At 36.1% G+C, this 22,003-nt stretch overlaps 1 protein-coding gene across 1 annotated transcript in view; it reads right to left on the bottom strand.

The window, feature by feature from the left end:
- The window catches only part of SYT1 (synaptotagmin 1), a 535,754-nt gene that overhangs the window by 140,255 nt on the left and 373,496 nt on the right, over window positions 1-22,003 (bottom strand). The window contains exon 6 of the mRNA XM_029205603.1: window positions 5,099-5,283. Coding sequence (XP_029061436.1) covers window positions 5,099-5,283 — 185 coding nt within the window. The remainder of the gene's footprint in view (window positions 1-5,098; window positions 5,284-22,003) is intronic.

Raw genomic sequence — 22,003 nt, 5'->3', positions numbered from 1 at the left:
AGTGTAATATAAATTGAAACACTAGAAAGCTCATAATTTCATAAAATTCATTCAAATGTTCCTCTTTATTAAAAATAAAAATATATAATGTATTTTCCCAATTAATGCAAAAAGTTTGCTCAAAAAAATCAAAGGTTATAAAGATTATAAATATTAGAAGTTTTGTTTCTAGGGGGTGTGCATTCTTATTGCTTTAAAGAATTAGAAAAAAATTAGAAATCTATAAATAGTTATTGTTCGAAATGAAAAATGATAAAATGTTACGTTTTCATGAACACTATTGAGGTTGAAAAATTTAAAAACCTTTATATGAACTATTTGTATTATTTCTTCTGGGGACTACCTGTGTAATAATCTTTTATATAGTATGTATATATAATACATCCTTTGCTAATTTTTCTATTGGGTTGTTTGCCTCTTAGTGATTTGTAGAGACTCTGTATTTTAGTGGTCTCAATCTTTTTGTTGTTATATACCACAAATATTCTCTCCTAGGTTTTGGTTATGGTATTTTCATTGCCTTTCTTTGTGTGTGTGTGTGTGTGTGTGTTACTATAGAATCTCACAAAACTGAAGATAAGACATATGAGTGGTAGGCTGCTTTATATCTCTGACAAAGCAAAATAATTTTTTTTTTTTTTTTGCGGTACGCGGGCCTCTCACTGTTGTGGCCTCTCCCGTGGCGGAGCACAGGCTCCGGACGCGCAGGCTCAGCGGCCATGGCTCACGGGCCCAGCCGCTCCGCGGCATGTGAGATCTTCCCGGACCGGGGCACGAACCCGTGTCCCCTGCATCGGCAGGCGGACTCTCAACCACTGCGCCACCAGGGAAGCCCAAAGCAAAAGAATTTTAACTCCTGTCAGTGATCAAATTAAACCTGAGAAATCTTCTAGAACTCAAATGCACAGAAGTATAATCAGGCTTCAGAAAGGCTTCAGAGTCATTAGACTATAGCTCTACCATCCAACCTCCCACAACTCCCAGATTACATGGTTTTTTCCCTCTGCTCAGAGAAATCTCTTCTGTTCACTTATCCATTCATACAGAGACCCGCAGTGGTGCCTCAAAATGACACCCTCAGTCTCTGAACTGACAAGACTGCAATTTGGCTCTAGCCATCTAACTCTAATTTGATCCTAAAAAAACAGACTTGGCATCATCTTACTAGAACTCATTAGGGTGGGAAGATGATAAACAGAGTTGAGCTGAAACAGAGAGTTGAGCTGAAACAGAGAGTTGAGCTGTAGTTGGAGATGCCTCCCATTCTGTTCTTCCTGAAAAGTTTCAGGAGCCTACAATGACTTTGGAAAATTGAAAATTGCCATTATTACATCTGTGCAGAAACCTTTTCAAATCTGGTGGGCCATACACCATTTAATTAGGAAGTTTATACTTGGATGTTTCCTTGAATAGTAAAATGTTGCTTTACTGATAGCCACAGGCAGGAAAACAACATAATTATTTAAAAATTAATATTAATCTTTTAACTTGGGGTGTTGCTAATAGAAAAATGATAGTAAAGTGACAGGAAAAGACTGCTGAACTTAAGGGGAGGACTTGAGGCAGTGAACCCACATTTCCCTTTCAGAACCTCAGCTGTGCGTCAGTCTTTAATACTGTCTGAAAAGATGTGTTAAGAAAATGGCAATGTAGGTAATTTGCCTCCTGTAAGATTTTAATTTTTTTTAATGGCAAACTATTTAACGCACATTTCTGTCTGAAAAATCTTCACACCACTCCATCATAAAAAAAATTTTCATGGATTAAAATACTTTTTCAAAATCTCTTTCAGAACTGACAATTTACATATGTTTCAGCTCAGTGTCATTTGAAAGAGCTGAGCTATTAAATCGCCTTCTCTCTAAGTGGTTTTTGCCCTAATGAAAGGTGCATGACCATTTCTGCAATTATTCTGCATGGAATAGGGCTAAATTTTTGATAATTTCTCAGCGCTGCTGTTTTATCAGTGAAGTGATTAAGTCTATTCTTGTCCCAAAGGTCGAGCTTAAGCAAGACATTTTCTGTACCATTACATTAAATTAAGACCTATTAAATCAGCAGCTATTATAATATCTCAAGAGCAGTAGTCTCCCCACCACACGCACCAAGGAACAAAATGCAGAGGAAAATGCATGTAAGCCCAGCAGTTCTGAGAGTTTCATAAATTGTAGTGGGAAAAGCTGTGTTGGGAAAAAGACCTTGTTTTAAATTTCAAAAATTTAGTGCACATGCTTCTGGCTTGATTCAACGTTCAAAAGGTGTTTAGTTGTACTTGGATAAACCATCAGAAGGTGCATTTGTTCATTCTATGTTAAATTGTTCAGATTTGGAATTGATAAGGCATGCTAAAAAGGGAGCGTAAGACACTACATTTTCTTTCTGTGCCCATCAATTAAAACTTGAGCTTTCTAATACTGTTCTATTTAATCAGTAATCTTAAAATGACAACCCTTTATCTTAAAAAAAAAAATCAATTTAGTTCAGCCTCTTGATGTGTGTCAGAATGGTACACCCTCAGCTGCGGAGCCCCGGCTGCCAGGCCACTAAATGTAGTTGAGCGTTGACTAAGGGTGTCTCATAGCAGAGGAAACCTACCGCAAGGGACAGTCCAGAACAGTCATGAGACATAATACAGATAAGGAGGACACAGAGGGAAGAAATAAAAATTTAAATATCCACACACGTTAGTAAAAACCGTGGAGAAATGACCTTTCCAGACCTCTGACTTTGCAAGTTGATATTGCCCCTCTGTATTTTTAGTGCTTTTAAGTTTTAAGCCATTACAAAAGTCTTAAATATGTATCCTTTTCTGTATACAAATATTATGTATCATTACCATTTTGTTATTGCAGAATATTTAAAAATTCTTCCTTGGTTATAAAATCTTATCATAGAGACATATAGTCATGAATATTGAAATTTGAATTTCTGTTAGTTCTTATATGGAGTGAAATGGTAAAACTTACTGATTTCTGTATTTACTATTTTTGAGATCTTGGTCATTTATCCATGTCATAATAGGGGTAATAAACACCGCTACTGTTCTATAAATTAGTCTTACATCATACAGAACAAGTTCCACAAAGAAAAATACAAATTTCTTGTCCTAGGAAGAAATGCTGTAGTGATCATTTAACATTATTTAGTGTTTTAAACTGTTAATTCTAGCAAACATGAAAACCACATTTGAATTTTAATGTAGTTATGAAAATGATAGTATTATATTTCCAATGTTTCATAGACATAGCTCAAATTCACATACAAATTATTCAGTACATCCATGTCCATCTAGAAAGTTATTACTACTGTTATTAATCTCCCAAATATGTTGTCTAAAGAAATCTGTATCACGTCCTGCTGGTTACGGAAAATGCTGAAATAAAACAAGACATGATTTAAAGCTTCAGTTTCTATGTAACAAATTAACTGAAAAGAAAAATCCTTATTAGACATCTGTGGTTGAACACTGGCACCTGGGCTTCTGTGGCTGTGATTAGAAACTTTGAGAAAGATATAACCCTTGATACTCTGAGCTCAGGATGAAGCTCTCTGAGTGTGAGTGCAGGCATAGCATTCATTCTACAGCTCTGAAACCAAGCAAAAGTTCAAGTGAAAAATGAGCCTATGTGAAATTGTTGTCAAGAGACATTACAGCGTCTTTGAGCAAAGTGTTTAAAACTCAGGCTAGGGAGAGGGATTAGTGTCCTGAGTGTGTGGATAACTACACAAATGTACTAAAAATACCTTCCTTAACTAAATTGTTCTTAAGGAGATTCACATATTTAAGAGTTCAATTAATAGTATAATAAGAATTTATAAAAGTGCCTATATATGTTGCTATTAGGGAATAAATAGAAATTTTGAATCATTTGAAGGGAAGCATTGATAATTGAAAATGTTATTTCTCTAAAAAATCTTCACATTTACTTTTTTTAAATATATATTTATTTATTTATTGGCTGCGTTGGGTTTCTCTAGTTTGGCTTTCTCTAGTTGTAGATAGCGCGCTACTCTTTGTTGCAGTGCTCAGGATTCTCATTGTGGTAGCTTCTCTTGTTGTGGAGCACGGGCTCTAGGCACACAGGCTTCAGTAGTTGTGGCACACGGGCTCAGTAGTTGTGGCTCGTGAGCTCTAGAAAGCAGTCTCAGTAGTTCTGGTGCACGGGGCTTAGTTGTTCCACGGCATGTGGGATCTTCCCAGACCAGGGATCGAACCCGTGTCCCCTGCATTGGCAGGCAGATTCTTAACCACCGTGCCACCAGGGAAGTCCCTACATTTACTTTTTATATGAAATAAGTTGTTCCTTAGAAATATCCAATATGAATATGATTCCAATAGAGAAATGAAGAGACATTTAATTATTATACTTATTAATAGTAGACTTTATTCTGAACCAAATCACCTAGCTCATTTAGGAAAGATAGATAACAGTGTAAAGGACACTCAGATTGCTTCCTTGGGCTTGGGAAGATAACTCAGCCAGATGGATTTTATAACTTGCATTATGGTTCTAATTGTCCCTAAGTGAAGAGTTTTGCCTTAAAATTCTACCCCATTCTTTAGAACCAGCTCATACTTCTCTCACTTGCCTTGTATAACTCATTATTCCTGAGCGCTCATAGTTGAGCTGGATGTTTGTATAGGGATGGTAGCTTTCAAGTGTGGTAAATAGCTATAAGACTCAGTATTTAATAGTGATTATGAACAGTGATGATGATAAAAAGATGTCCCGCCCAAGAGGAAGAACAGATACTCTTTATTCTGTTTCTCTAGCTCTAGGCACAATTAAGAGAGGCTAAACGGATGTAATACAAATGTTCAGGTATCATTCCAATACGCTGGGCCTACCAATTTGGCCTTGATGGTCATGGATGCCCTTTCCTGGTCTATGTGCTTAGGAGACTGGAAAACCCTAACCACACGTTTCTGTTGTACTTTGGGATGTTGAGTAATGACTGAAAGGACTGCAAAGCATTTCTAAAACTATGACAAGTGTCCAGATATTGTTTATTTCTATATTTATCTGGCATAAACTAATAAACTGTCTATTCTTAAATTTTTGATAAAATAAGAAGAAACATGGAATGAATACATTACCTGATCTTTCATGGTCTTCCCTAAGTCTTTCACATCTTTCATGTTAATGGCATTCTTCCCTCCCTTTTCCTTTCCCTTCTTTTTGTTTTTCTTTTTGAACAAGCATTTCTTACAGATACAAAAGCAGCACGTCAGGACTAAAAGGACTGCGACTATGGCTATGGCAATTAAGGCCCACGGTGGCACTGAAAGAAAAAAAATGCAGAGACTATTAGTAATAAAGCATTTACATCTGCAAAACCTTTAAATTCATGGGCTGTAAAGATAGCTGTTCACTCATTCATTCGTATTTATTGAGCTCTAGGCACACTGCTTTATCCATGTTGTTTCCCCAGCCTAGAGTGTTTCTATCTTTTCCCCCTCGCCCTTCCAGGCATGCCAAATGTCATCTCCTCCCTACAGCTTTCCCTGCCCCTCCAAGCTAGATTTTCAATGATCCACTCCTTACTAGCTGTGTGACCTTGGGCAAGTTGCCTAACCTCCCTCTGTCTCAGTATCCTCATCTCTAAAGTGGAGGTAAATTGGTGGGTACCTGATAGTCTTTCTGAATATTAAAATAAGATGCAGTACCTGGCACATGGCAAAAACTTAGTATTAGCTGCTATTACTCACCTATCAAATACTATAGGTTCTATTAATATGCCCTGGGCACAGTGGAAGGGGTAGATATTAATCAAAACAACAGAAAGACAAATGTAAAGTCCTAAAAGTAGTGAAGATTAGGAAGAAGGACTTGGTGCTCTGAAAGTCGATCATGGGGAGATTTACCCATGCAGGGTCTCTGGAGGTAGGGCAGCGGTTATAAACCCAGGCTTAGATTCAGGCTTGGCCACTTACAGGCTTCGCAACTGGCCAGATTACGTGCGTTGAATTGCTGTTTCCCCCTCTATAAAATGAAGATAATAGTGGTACCCGTTTCATCTCTTTTCAAGGTTGAGTTAATAGACTAAAAATCTTAGAATGGCATCTAGCACACAGCAAGAATTCAATTAATATTAGCTTTTTAAAAAAAATATTCAAGGCATAGGGCTAGGTACTGTGGGTGACACAGCTCAGAGTACCTATGGGGGCATAAAAAATGCACATCAATAAGTATATAAAAAGAAAGAGGTGAATACACTGAGAGGAGTTTGATGGATATGCTAAGAAATTGAGAGGAGGAAGAGAGAATTTTTAGATAAGAGCATAGACTTCAGATTCACAGGGTCTGTTTAATAAAGCATACACAAATAAAGACACTCAAGCATTTTTTTCTATGACACGTTGTCCAGCTACTAAAAGTAACTCTTATTTTCTCATTTGGCACCCCCTACACATGTGCTTATAAAAAAATCAGGTCTCATGGAAACATGGAGGATTTCAGATTGCCTAGAAAGTCATTCAACTATTGAGATTAATCACAAGAAGCAGTAATTAGATTTGCCTGTTGTAATCAAAAAAGACATTAGTTACTGAAATGGTAAGAAAAAGTGCTATTTTCTTCTAGCTACATAAACATCATTAGTATCAATGATTGCTGAACACAAGTAGGAGTACTTTGATGACGTAAAAACACCGAAAAATTAACTTCAAAACTGAGAAAATCCGCTCTCTTGGCTCCTTTTGCGTTTAGCTTCATAGTGAAGAAGACTTACTATGCATATTATTCTAGCTTATGAAAGATGACTAGATGTTACCCTAAGGACATATAAAACCATAACTGCTGAAATTGTGTTTTCAGCCAAAGAAAGATTTGTGTGAAAGTTACAGATAAGCCCATACCCAAAGACATGCTTTCTTATAGGTCTCTAATCTCATTAAGCAATCATATTTTTAAAAAAATGTAAAGGGAGCTTATGTAACCAATGATAGCATTCACAATACTTTATTTAAAAGCTTCTACCTCTTTTGATCTAGTTAAAACCCTGCCATGCGTGAAGGAGAGAGCCTGTGTATTCACGGCGGGTGAGACAGTAGAATAATGACCCTTCATTTTGAACCTCGTAAATTATTCTCCTAGTTGGACTTGCGTGATAGTCTCTCAGAGAGCTACATAAAAGTCTCTTAAATTACACAGGGCAAGACAGAGATCATTTGACAACTTAACAAAAAGAAAATAGACAGTGACAACACAGGAACATTATTTAAAGGAGGTAAAGAGATAGGAACATAGGATTACAGGAAGAAATTTGAAATAGTGCAGCTTGAAGGTGAATTATAATCACTGAAAAAAACTTTTATTTTTGACTTCTATTTCCTATAGTGCTGCTGTCTTCTAGATTTGCTTCCAGCTGATCTTCTGAATAGCTTAATTTTAACTTTGAATATATGAAATTAGCAAAAATTTCCTCACAACTTACTGGTACCTTTAGATGGAATTTTAAAAAAGCCTTAATGCTATCATTTTGTGTACCCCAATGAAAACTGGACTGAATAGTTAATTATAAACCACCATTTTAAATTAAATGCAGTTATTTAAATTGAATTTTCGTGCTAACAATCTTATTTCGTAGAGCAACTAAATTTCGAGAATTTTGTAAGTTTAGTCAGAAACACCATCCACAGTATTATTACTTTGTAGCATTTATAGAAATAAGTTTCAGTATTAGTGAGCAAATCTCGTGAAATATATTTTGGATTACGCTAAAAATTTATCGAAGACCTACTTATTACGGGCCAGCAGCTGTGCTACGGCTTTACATACATTAAATCTCATGTAATCTTCACAGAAGTTTTGTTCATTATCCCTTCAATTTTATAAAGGAAAAACTACAGATTGTAGGAGATAGTAGGAGAAACTGAAATATATTTTTACATCATTAGGTTAAAAATATGCATATTATACATGTATACAAAGGAAAAGTCCTTGTGGGGCTGTGAAGCCTATTTAATAGGACATTTTACTTTTGAAAAAAAATGGAGAAAATAACAGCAAAAGATGCTGCTAAGAGTGATGTCTTTATTTTATTTAAATATAAAATATAGTTTCAATCAAAAATAGGCTCATCAAAATATTGCTACTGGCAGAAAGCTATCAGCTTATTGTTATTGCTACCCAACTATCATTAAATGGAATTTTATAACATGAATTTTAGCATTTAACTTAAGGACCTTTCAACAGAAAATAATAGACTAATGTAAAAGCTCTCCATTAAAAATGTTATTTTCATCTTCTAGTTAATGAATTAATCTCACATATCATTTAACCTGAAGGTAAACCGATGCATAAGAATTAAGTCAAAGTCAATTCTGCTTCTGATGTTTTAACTTAGATTTTGTGGTACACAGAATAATGAGTCCTCAAAAATGTCCACATTCTGATCCCTGGAACCTGTGACTATGTGACCTTACATAGCAGAAAGGACTTTACAAATGTGATTAAGGATCTTGAGATGGCGAGTTTATCCTAGGTTATCCAGATGAACCCAGTGTATTCACTATGGTCCTTCTCAGTGAAAGAGGCAGGCAGGAGTTTCAGAATCAGAGTGATTTGAGGATTCTGTGCTGCTGATTTTGAAGATGGAGGAAGGGACCATGAACCAAAGAAGGTAGGTGACCTTTAGAAGCTGGAAAACGCAAGAAAAGGGATTCTCTCCTACAGCTTCAAAAGAATTAGTTCAGGGTTTCCCTGGTGGCGCAGTGGTTGGGAGTCCGCCTGCCGACGCAGGGGACCCGAGTTCGTGCCCCGGTCCGGGAGGACCCCGCATGCCGCCGAGCGGCTGGACCCGTGAGCCATGGCCGCTGAGCCTGAGCGTCCGGAGCCTGTGCTCCGCAACGGGAAGAATTAGTTCACATAGTCATTATAAAAAATAAAAAAAAAACAAACTATGGAGTTTTCTCAAAAAAATTAAAAGTAGAACTACCATGTGGTCCAGCAATCCCAATCTGGGTATTTATTGAAGGAAACAAAAAATCACTCTCTTGAAGAGATATCTGCACCACCATGTTCACTGCAGCTTTATTCACAATAGTCAAGATATACAAGTAACCTAAGTGTCCATCAATGGATAAATGGATAAAGAAAATAGATGGATAAAGAAAAAAGAATATTATTCATCCATAAAAAAGATTCCTTCTGTCATTTGAGACAACATGGATGACCCTTGAGGGCATCAGGCTAAATGAGAAGTTAGAGACATAATTCATACAGACAAATACTCTGTGATGTCAGTTAAATGTGGAACCTAAGAAGTTGGAACTCATAGAAACAAAGAGTAGAACGGTGGTTACCTGGGGCTGGGGGTGGGTAGGGGAAATGGGGAGATGTTGGTCAAAGGGTACAAACTTTCAATTATGAGATGAATAAGTTCTGGGTGTCTGACGTACAGCATGGTAACTGTAGTTAACAATACTGTATTGTATTCTTAAAATTTGCTTAGAGAGATCTTAAATGTTCTTACCGCATACACACAAAATGGTAATTATGTGAGGTGATGGGTATGTTAAATGACCTTATTGTTGTAATCATTTCACAATATATACGTATATCAAATCATCATGTTGTACAACTTAAACTTATACAGTGTTATTTGTTAATTACCTATCACTAAAGTTGGGAAGAAAGAAGGAATCGGCCCTGCTGACAATGTGATTTTAGCTCAATTAAACACATTTTGGACTTCTGACCTCCAAATAATAAATTTGTGCAGTTTTAAGCCAGTGATTTTGTAGTAAGTAATTACAGCAGCAATAGGAAACTCAATAGAGACAAAGCAGACCTCAAGAGATTTATAACATATGCTGCATATAGATGAGTATGCAATTGGAATATTAATGTGGGCTATTTCTGTATATGTGGTGATCTTTTCTTCTTATTCACTGTTTTTATCTATGCCTTCTGCAACCATTTTCATGATACTAACAGTGCACTCAAGACTCTCTCAGAGATAACCAATGATTTTCTTCTGGCTAAACCCAAACTACATTGTCAGTGGTATGAAAAAGTCTTGATCATGTATTCCTTCTTGAAAATTTCTTCTGCTTTTGTTTCTACTACCCTTACCAGCACCTCCTTCTGTGGCTAGGACATTTTCTTCTCTTTCCTTTCCCAATCCCCAGTGTCAGATGGAGTTGTTATTCAAGGCGTTTAGCTCTGTGCTCATCTTCACATTCCCTCGTTAATAAGCACATCCTTTCCCATGCCTTAAACTGTAGGTCAGTTACTGTCCCTTCTTCTGTTCTCTAGAACTGTGTTCCCAACTGTCTAGGAAGTGTTCCCTATGAATCTTTCATCATCTTCTCAAACCAGTTCTCAAACCAGCTATGTGGCTTCTGTCAGTGCTTTTATAATTTCCTGCCTTAGACATTGGAACCACGTGGAAATTCTAATTCCCATTTCCAACTGATTGGCAAGTCTTGTAATTTCTTTGATACATTTTATATGTTTTTTTTTTTTTTTAACATCTATTTGACTTGGAAGGTTTGGGCCTGACATTACCTCCCATCTGATCTCCCTTCCCATCAGTTATCTCTTCTCTCCATTTTACCCATCCATTGTCATTGAACAAAACTTTCTTTTTTAGAAAATTTTATTGAAGTATAGTTGAATTACAATGTTCTGTTAATTTCTGCTGTACAGCAAAGTGATTCAGTTATACATATATATCATTCTTTTTCACATTCTTTTCCATTATGGTTTATCACAAGGTATTGAATGTAGTTCCCTGTGCTACACAGCAGGACCTTGTTGTTTATGAGCACAACTTTTCTCATACATACTTTTCAGTCATTTTGTGCATAGCTTTCACAGTCCTCTGTGTTTGGCCCACCCCACCTATCCACCTTTCTTTCTCACTGTTCTATACCACCTGTAGTCCCGTCAGACAGGGCAACTCATCGTACTTTGCTCAGTTCTACCCCCATGTTTTACTAAAGCAGATTCCTTCTTTTTTGAAATGGCTTTTCTTCTTCCTCTTTGGTCATTTAAATAATACTTACTTTTCAAGGCTCAACACAAGTCTCACTGAGTGTTGACAGATTTTTAAATAAAAATATTGCATATATTTGCTAAAATTTCCCCCTCCCACCCAGTGGGAAATGGGGACTATGTGGTATAATACATTGGGTGGTTTGTTAGACTGGCATAAAAATGACATATAATGTAAAAATAAAAAGACAAACCTGTAAAAAATGTATAAAAGGTATTTAATAAACTCCTTCCTACACATGAAATTCACTTCTTGCTGATTTAAAACTCAGCTCTTTGTAGATTATTCATGACATGAAGCACGGATGTTTAATGCAAACACAATAAAATTAATTTGGAACCAGTTAGAAATAAATTTTCATTAGCTGGTCTTCTGTTGGAAAAAACCCAAACAACCGTTTTCCCTTATCAAGAGAGGCTGTTCTTTCATGGGAAGTCGGCAGTTTAAAAAAGTAATTATTTAATCGAACACATATTTATGGAGCATCTACTGTGTGTCAGGCATTTTTCTCCGGTCTGGGATACAGTGCTAAGCATGGTTTCTGCAATCATGAAGCTTTCTATTGACTTCCCAGGTGTTAAATCTAGGTCTAATTTACTTTTTTAAAAAAGTAACTTTTCGTATTTGCCAAGCTCAGTACTCAGAACATAATATAGTACATTTTCAGGTAGAAACTACATGGCTTAATACGCCCCTGTGGACAAATTTAGAACTCCAGGGGTATGTTTATTGATGAACTCAGCAAGTAAATATTCTTCCTACAATAAAGATGTAACTCTCAAACTGAAAAGCCACATTTCCTGCCTCACCCCCCCCCCCCAGGGATTTTGGCAGTAAATAAATTTCTTAGATTTATACTTAAGGGGCCCTGACATATATGTAAAGAAAAAGTAGACACTCCAAATATCCTTTTCTTTAATAGAGCAAGAAATATCCTTTTCCTTAATATATGGTGAAATCAAAGATAAAAGTCTCACCAAGAACAAGGGTATTTCAGAGAGTACATTTATAAAAGGGAAAATTTTAGCATTACTCATAGCAGTCATGTGTGTCAACCTTATGCTCCCAGATCTGAAATCTACTCATCAGACGTGCGTTGTGCCTCAGACTTACAGAATGAGCAGTTGGCGAGAAGAGCTTTTTCTGATTTACACAAAGTGCCCTATGGCCGAGGGGAGGCCTGCTCAAGCTCTTCTAATTCTGAGCTCTCACCTCCAAAGAGACTTTTCGTTCCCCTCTCTGAAATACCTGACTCGGTACTATCTGCTTAATGGTGCTCAGTAAATGGCTTGAAAGAAACCCACATCCCACATTCTTGAGCTCAAGTAGGAGAGAAGTGGACAGTCTCTGAGGCCCACCACCCTCCCATGTGTGTCTTCTGTGGGTCAGCTGCTCAATCCCACGTCCTCGGCTCTGATGCTCTCCTTCCTCATTCCCAGTTAGCTACTGCAGTCTCCTAGGCTGGCAAACTTTGGTGGATTTACTCATTGGGTTCAAGGTTTAATCGAGGACAAAACTTAGTGTTTTTTGTCTTTCTGCCTTGATTTCACTTTCTGGAGCAGCTCTGCATTATCTTTCCATTTCATTCCCATCTATCATATTAAGAAACAACCTTAAATTCATAACTCTTTCACAAGATGAGCCATATTTTCCTCTCTGAGAAATGTAAGCTTGTACTTTTATATCAATTCTTGTTATGTGAGCCAAGAGCCTCAAGATACACAGGTAATATCATTGCTATGGCCACTGCAAAAATTCAGCAATATCTTCAAGCATTTTCTACCTTTGATGTCTCTCTGTTTGTCATATGAGTGCCTCACCACTGCACTAAGGTATGTGTAATTCATTTTATGAATAATTTATATAAAAACTTAATTCTTACATTTACTGAAGATTTTTGCCAACTTCCAGTTTTACCCCATACAATCCATCTTTCTAGATCATTATACGTTGATGCAAGATGCAGAATACAATAGAAAAACAATAATTTTGCTCTTAACCAGTAGGAAAAATAATCTGTATGTCAGAGCTTTGCTTTTAGACTGTTTATAAATAATTATTAAAAAACAGACAAGGATAATCATTTTTCAAAAATTGGCAACAAAAAGAAAAAAAAGAAAATAAGCCTTGCATTTTAAAGCTTTTTCTAAATTACGGAATGCAAATGGAAAAAACAGTTCTGCAAATATGTGGATTAATACACTCATTAACCACCTCTGGAGACAGACTGTTAAATGCAAGATTTGAAATAGTGTATGAAGTAATTCCGGATATGGTTTAAGATTAAACCAACCAGTCAAAGGTCAGAATGGAGAATTTCTCATTAGAGACCGAAATGGCTTCAAAGACCATGCATTCTTGGCTTCTGGGTATTAAACTTATTTTTCTTCACTATTTAGAATGGTAGTTCTAAGCCCCCTTTGAATTGTATGCTCTTTTTAGAATATGACAAAAGCTATGGGCTCTTGATGGGAAAATGTGTGTATGTGTGTGTGTGTTTAAATTTCCACACAATTGGGAGTGTGTGGTACCCTTGTGGAGATTACAGTTCCCTAGGTCTAGAAGACCATTGGATTCTGAGGTAAAAACTCCTTTCTGAGAGCATCAGAGTAAAATTCAAGATTAGTGAGTTAGGGAAAATGTAGTCTTTATTTGGTCATTTAACCTTTCACTTATTTCTTCTGGGCAGTCTGCTGTGTGCTTATACTATGCTGGGGGTGGTGGGCAAACAGAACCCAGAGAAGATGGGCCCCTTTATCTAGGAGATTATGAAGACTAACTCCCAGGAATAAACTACAGGAGACAGGAGGCAATACAGAGTTAAACACAGAATTCAGTGGAGTAGGTGGGCTCGGCAGGCAGCAGGTTAGAGAAGAGCAAGATAAAAGGTCCTAGAGTTCAAGGAAGGCTTCATGGAGGAGGTGAGTCTTGAGGTGAGCTTTGAATCCTTGCTTGGTACACAGTGAAAATAGTGTTTTGGGGACTCCAGCTCTTTTCTTCCCTCCTTCCCTTCCTGACTCCCTCCCCTCCTGTCTATCTGTCTCCCTCCTTCCCTTTTTTCCTTTCTCCTTCCTTTCCTTTGGGTTTTAGACTCCTTTTAATCTAACTTATCACCCAGTGACTACCTTGCTAAACAAAGCTCTCAATAAGACACGGACTTATGAAAATCTACATTAGATTTTTTTATCATAGTAAATGGAAAGACATTTCTTTGAGGTAAACACACGTGGCCTTCCCTGAATACCCTTCAGAATTACCTTCTTAAGAACACATTTCACATTTCCTCTAATGTAGTTCTGTTCAGTTTTTCAATATGAGCCCTTGACAGAAAGCAGACTGGAAGATGTGTCTGTATAAATATGCTGTAAAAATGATCCAAGTCATTGACTTGAGTCAGCTACTCGTGGCTTTTTAAGGTGGATGGATTGCGTAAAAAATAATGTAGGAGAGAGGCTCGCTCATTCATTCATCCATTTGAATGTCTATTTAACACGGTTATGCTCAACACATTGGAGGAATAGTGAAGTTTGAAACAATTTTCTGAATCAGCTTCCAGTCCAGTTGGTCAGATTTGATTAACAGACATGAAGCAGTTGTGAACAATACCAGATAGCATGTTAAATGCCAAATTAAATGGGGCCTTTTGTTAGATTCTAATTCTATATAGTCACAGCAATCTTATTCTACTTGTCCGATGAGCACTAGTTTAGAATTATTTTTAAAAACTTTAAAATTTAATAAAGTTAAAAAAAATTTAATAAAGTTAACACATAAAAAGACTTCAGTAAGATACACTGCTTTGATATGCACAAAATCACAGCCTATACATTGATACATTTTTACCAGAACCTCTATCCATTGATCTGATTTCAGTATGTGTTGCTCTATTGAACAAATTCACAGTCCCTGCTGAATAACTTATTACGGTTATTGATGTTTCTGGCTGAATGCAAGGATCAGTCTTGGTAACAAAAATTAGTCGACTGAAGGCCATTTTATCTGCACAGCACAGGTATTAACCAAATAATTAATTTTATAAAATGCCTGTAATAATCGTCTGCTTTCAACGATAAGGCCAAGTCATCTATATCTTCACAATATTGGAATGTCTGAAACTTGACATGGAAAATACCATTGGGTCTTCAGGCAGAGATAAGCTCCCCTCACAGCTTTCAGAGGATTTAGATAAGGCTCCAGAGTTGACTCAGGAGCTTGCTCTCTGCAGCCTCCAGGGAGAAGTGTGTTGGTAAACATAGAGGGATGCCAGGTAAGTTGGCAGAGATGAAGGCAATTCACTCGCTAATCAGTGCTGAAGCTCTTGGAAATTTGTAACAGTTTTCAATCATGCTGTGGACGACACAATTTTGTGGTTAAAGGGAAATCCATTTATCCTGTAACGTTTGTAGCATGTCTCTCTCGAGTTTTGATTTCTAAGTTCAAAACTAAGAAAAATTATGTCTCGGGTTTTTTCTTCCCATAGCGGAAGCTAACTTTCTTCTTGACTTTTGTTTGCTAAGGCTTCAAATTAAGCATCTCTTGGATTCTGATCCAATTAGTATTTGGTTTTATTTTGATGCTTTGAATTTGGTCAACTAGGTCTTTAATCTGTTGTCTGTTTTTGGCAAAGATGGCCAAGAAAAAAGAGACTTTTCCAAGCATTGAATATGGCACCCGTTGTTAACTTTGGAATAATTCAATAGTTGAGAGTCTACTTGTTTCTTTACTAAGCAATTTAATGTTATTAGGATGAAATCCAATTATGATAAAAGAATGTCAGGTAAATGGGCAGATATATTCCCTGCTTCCCTATGCTCTTTTGTAACAGAAGAAACAGACAAACAAAAAGGCCATTTGGTTTTATTACCTGCTTTTTGGAAGGATTTTTCTCCCCTGTATTTCCTGTTTATTATTCTAGGAGCAAACGATGCGTTTTCAGAATTCCCTGTAACTTGGAGAGATTTGATTGTACTGACAGGAGAACTGTGTGGTTGCCGTGCATGAGCGAAGAAGGGCAGGACATTAGAGTCTTTCCAGTCATGAAAGGGAAGAGTCAGGTTCATTAATTTCATCCCTATACAAAGTGACAGGTAGACAACAGTGAAAACAAAGCCGCTCACTTGTCTAGCTATCCACAGGACATTTTTCCTTGATGATCCAACGGATTGCTGCTGCTACAGACCACACCTACTAATTTTCCTTTCCAACTGTTGTTTTCTCTGTTTATCTCAGTCTGTTTCTCTCCTTGGCAATTTTATGTGTCCAATTCACAATCTGTAGCATCATTTCTTTTTTTTTTTGTTTCCTGGTTCTTGGATGTGAACTTTCATTTTTAGTTTACAGCTCCCAAGATCCTTGATTTATTTCCTGTTCTTGCTTTTGACGGGGTTTCCCTATGCTGGTCAGTCTTGTATATGGTGACTTTTTCTTTATTTTTTGTTTTTCCTTTTAAATATTATTTCTCTTTTGTTTAGAGCTTGTGCTTCTAAGCACCGCAGCAGTGAGCATGTGACCTCAAGGCCCTGCAAATCTTGTTGGTCTTTGTAGATTCTCACAGATCTCCACTAAGAATGTAGAATTCCTTTTATTCTCTTCTCTTTGTCAAACTCAGTTATTTCTTCCTTTGAATGACTCCCAATAGACTTCCTCCAAATGTCTACCTGAGTAATACCACGCAGGATCCCTTTGCGTTGTCTCTCATCCATATTCATTTATGCCCTCTGACTTGTACTATCACGTATTGATCCTTGTTTTCTAGTAGCTTTGTGATTTGTCTCTTCAACATGAGGAGGCTATCTGAAGAGGGATACTGATATCTTCCTTTCCTTTGCCTTCTATGAAGTATCAGTTGGGTTGGGTACAAGGGTAAGTCTTAAGTAAATGCTTATTGAATAAATGAAAGTATAATTAGAGGCAGAGACAGCCTTCTTCAAATACTGTTTACACATAGGGCCTGGTTCCTTGGACACCTTGTTGAAACTAAAACGTACACTTAAAAAAAATACTACAGATTAAATCATGATAAACCTTCATACATACATCAACTTTTCCAGATTATTTAGAAAATCTGTGCAAGCATCCCTTATTTTTTATTCCAGATAGACTATGGAAAAAGCAGTAAACTGGCTTATTGTTTTCTGTCAATTATTTTTTCTAAATGATTTTTATGTCACATATCTCCTTAAAAGATTCGATTAAAATCGTACTAGTAATGCTGATATGCCTTTTCCTTTCTTATATCCAGCCCCTGCAGTATTTCCTAATTCAATTTCTCATTTATATAGTTCTTTCATTTTATGACACCCTTTCACATTACCTCAACTGATTTGACCCTAAAAGCCAAATTGTAGAGTAGCTAAAGTGGATACCATAATCTCCATTTTACAGATCAGAACACTGAGGATCTGAACTATGGTTCCTGTAATGTGATTCCTTTTAGAGTTGAGATCAGACCTAAGTCTTTGGGGTTCAATTTTCATGTTCTTCTTATATATTGTGGCATTCTCTCGTGTCCACATTGACAGATGAGCAAATATTCACTAATTATATCACTTCTAAGAAGAGCTTAGTTTTGTGAACATATTTGTATATTACTGTCAGGCTTCTCTTAACTGAAATAAGTTTTAATTGTTTATGCCAAATCAATGAAAATCATTTGTCAAAAAATATTATTGATAATCGTAACAGGGCAACATCAGATATAATAAGGATCATGGATCTTGACTCCAAGTTCTGCCACTTAAATTGCTAAATCAATTTGATCAAGTTATTTAAACTTTCTGAACCTCAGTTTCACCCTCTGTAACAGGGGAGGGGGGTGAAGCAAGGAGATAATGATATAAACTCTGACTTGTGATATGTAAATTTATGACATGCAGAGTGCTTAGAATGGTAGATAATATGAAGGAAAGTTTTAAATGTCAGTATTATTTGCCAGCAATTCCGATGAAATTTCACAACTTGAAAATGCTTAAAACTTGGCAGAAAAAACAAGTTCTGAAAGTTACGTGGATAAAAGATGAAATACAAGCAATTTTGTATGTACTGTACAGTTCCCAGTATGCTCAAAGTGTTCTGCCCTAACAATATATCTGAATGTCAGGGTAACATTCTAAAATAAAGATTGCTGTTTAAAAACTGAAATGCAAAGCATTTTGGTAGTCATCAAGCTATTCATGGATAAATAATAGAATGAATAGATCAAACTTTGGGGGAACATAAATAATTGTCCCTCAGAGTTGCACTGGCCAACAGTTGTTTATGTTATTCAAATAATGCAAGCAGCATTAGAATAATATTAAGTTTGTATTAATGGAAATAAACATGTACTGCTTCGTATTTTCAGTAATTTTTCAGCCCAGCTAACACTTCCTGAGGTAAACCTTTTTATTAAGCAGTAAAGATATTAGTGGAAAGATTTTACTCTTTCTACTGGCAAAATGGTAGATTTTGCTTGAACACACTCCCCGTTTTATAGTGCTTATGCATTAATAACAACATGCTCTTGATGCTGTTTTCTTTCCTCCTTAAAAATTGGCCAAGTATTATAAGAGACTGAAAAGCTATCTTGAATTCAACATTTATTGTTCAGTGACTATTTACATACACATTTAAGTTATAATGATCAATTTTTATTAAGAACCAACTTTGATTTTATACCATTTGTTTCCACTGAATAATTTATAAAATAGTTGGGTTTGTTATTTCATTTAGATAATATCCTCATTCACAGATGGTAAATCTAAAGTACCAAAAATAATGACTGTCCTAAGATTCTGGGAAAAAACCATGGCCCAATCTTGAGCTCAGTCTTTTGAACATCAAGCTCTTTCTACTAATCCAATTTCTGATAATTCCTGTTTCAAATCAATCAACGGTGTTGGGATTTAAACTTATCTAGGATCACAATTTTTGGTTCTTTGCTATTTAAATCATTCCAATGTCATATTCATTTACAGAAAACCTTTATTTTCTGCTGTCTTTGCTCATTTTCAAGAAAATTAAGTTAGGAGCCTATAGTTTTCTTTTGGTGGTTTTGACTAGAATTGAAACAGTAGCTGAAATTTACATTTTAATATGATTTAGTAAAATAGTGAAATAGAGGATTTTCTTTAAAGATTGAAAGCTATGAAACTTAATGGAAGGGATAGCTGTTTTTTTTCCCCAGTATTTTACTTATACGTAAACATCAAAGTCAAGAACCCGGTTGCTGCACAAATATTGTAATATTAACATGTATGCTTGGAGGATCACTAAATCCAGGTATTGCTTGGAAGAAATAGAATTGTCTTACTAGACTAGCGGCCTCCTAATATTCTTTGGAAAAGGATAGTAGATCCATTTCTTAACATACTGAGGCAAATGCCTTTCAAGTAATAAAACATTTTATATTTGAAGTTCATCTTAATGATTTTAAATGAAATAATAAAAAATGGAGAATTCAGTGAACTGACGTGGGTAAATCTTTTTGACTAAAGGTCAAACTATTATCTCTGAAAAAGATGTTTACTTTAAATTAAATATTGATGGACAGAAAGGAAGAAAATAGCAGAGCACTCAACATGAAACAGGTTATCAGAAGAAGGATCTTGAGGGGAAAAAAAAGAATGGAGAGCGCTATCTCCTATTGAAAAAGCATTCCACTAACCTCAGAGGATAGCTCGCTGACTTAAAAGCGGTAACTGATTGTAGTAAGTCATTTCGTTAATCAGTGCTCTTTGAAGTCCTACCATGCGTTTGAGACAAATGGAAGAAAACTAAGGACGCATTCTATGGACACTTCAAAAGGGGCAGTAAGTGACCCTGTGTTTATGTTAACCTGGGTCAGCTCCCTCCTTGAACGCAGGGTTCCTAACATCACTCCTGGTCCTTCTTGAAGCACATGGTGCTGCCTTGTGCCTTGGTTTTCTCTTTTCCATTCACTCTACCGCCTCTGTGGGCTGCTTTACGCATAAATGATAACGTGGGGAAGTCAAGAGAGGGAAGAATGCAGTACGGAGTTTGGGGAAGCCATTTGGGGTGATATGTTCTTTGGCACTTTTTCTGATTGTCTCTGAGCAGTCACCTAAATGGTGAAACAGGGAGGGGAGGTTGTAAGTGGTCTGAGGCTTGCATACATTTCCAGGAGAAGAAGAGTTGAGACCTATCTCAGCTTCAGCAGTGCTCACAAGGACGCAGAGAAAGCATTTGTCACCACCAGGTTCCCACCTGGTGAGAAGTGTGTCAGGTGCCTTATTTAGGGATGGAAAGGGTGAGAATCTCAGGTAGAATCTCAAGAACACAAACGTGAAAGTGATTAAGATGAGCTTAAGGAGGTAGATTGTTTTGTAAAGTTCCAGTCATCTGTGTAATTGGACATGTGGAATGATTATGTAATGTTTAATGTAAAAAGTGATCTTTGCTCTAGCCCTCACCCCAGTCTCCCCCAGTCAAAACCAAAGATTTTACAACAGCAGATGCTAACACCTACGGCTGGAAAAATATTAGGGGAGAGTCGTGAGGTTGGAGTTAGAAGTATTTTCCTTCAGAAAGACGGGATAAATACTGTTCGTTTTAAGTGATTTTGTAATTTTCTAGGCAAAAGTCCAACTATGGCATAAAACAAAATAGACTTCTTGGAAAAAAGCGCAAAGTATAAGGAGAAAAAGTCTTGTTAACACAACTGATCAGAATCATAATTAATATACAGTAATGGAAAATAAGTTTCTAAAATGGCTGAAACATAATTATTATTTGGTTATTGTTCTAAAGCAACACCTAAGAGTTTTACCTTTCTAGAAGGGAATAGATTTGGATTAATTTTCCTCATAGAGCAGTTATTTTGGCATGATGTCAATATAATTTGATTTTTAGTAAAGGTAAATGTTTTTGTGTGAATTTTAATAAATTTGAAATTTAATAACTGAAACAGTAAATTCATAGAAAATCAATTATAATTCTATATATTACTTCAACTCATCGTGGTATACTAAAAGGTAGTAGAGGTTTGGAGTCAAAGAACCCTGAGTTTAAAGCGCAGAGAGTCTTTTTCTTCTTTGAGCCTTTATTTCTCTCCATGAGAAGTGGGAATAATAATACCACAATAATAATTGAGGGAATTCCATGAGGTAACACATCTGACACTTGGCAGATAGATGAGATTTAATAAATGCTAGTTCTCTTTCCAATTTTATATAAAAATAAATATATATCAAATTCTGTTCTAAAGTTTAATATTTTTCATCCTGAAAGTATTTCTTGGTAACATATTTAAAAAGATTAGACCCAAGCAATAAACTATATGAAACCTGCTGGGTTTCCTCTAGAGCCCTGGTTCTATTTGCCTGTCAAAACTTAAAGGAAAAGAAAATTGGCCCAGTGTAATTGCTACAAGTTGGAAGGAATATAGATAATTTGGCATTAATCCAGCATCAAGTAAAGAAGACATTTAAATCTTAGCCAGTGGGACCTATAAGAGAATTAAAGACCTGTTTTCTATGAAGGGAGAGTTAGCAAAAATAAACAGAGTATAGCAGAAGAGACTGAAAATTTGGGGGGCAGAGAAGTAGAAATCTCTTAATTTTAAGGATTGATATGTACTGAAAGAATTTTTTAAAAAAGAGTAGATCTGGCATAGTTCATGAAATCTTAGAGGCAATGAAGCTTGGCTGGCAATGATGCCTGGCCATCACTTACACTGTCTCACTGGGTTTTAAGCCTATGGTTTTAAAGTATATTAATTCCTGTTTGAGAAACCTGCGTATTAAAAAAAAAATTATTTTCTTGAAGTATAGTTTATTTGCAATGTTAATTTCTGCTATACAGCAAAATGATTCAGTTATACATACATATATTCTTTTTCAAAGTCTTTTTTCTCTTATAGGTTATTACAAAATATTGAGTATATTTCCCTATGCTATACAGTAGGCCCTTGTTGATTATTTTATATATAGTAGTGTGTATATGTTAATCTCAAACTCCTAATTACATCTGAATGCCTTGTTAAAGTAGCCTTACACTCAAA

This window comes from Monodon monoceros, unplaced genomic scaffold (assembly GCF_005190385.1).
Source record: "Monodon monoceros isolate NGI ecotype Baffin Bay Population unplaced genomic scaffold, NGI_Narwhal_1 Super_Scaffold_6, whole genome shotgun sequence".
NCBI classification, from domain to species: Eukaryota; Metazoa; Chordata; class Mammalia; order Artiodactyla; family Monodontidae; genus Monodon; species Monodon monoceros.
The sequence above is the reverse complement of the archived record's forward strand: the minus strand, read 5'-3'. Positions and strand labels throughout refer to the sequence as shown.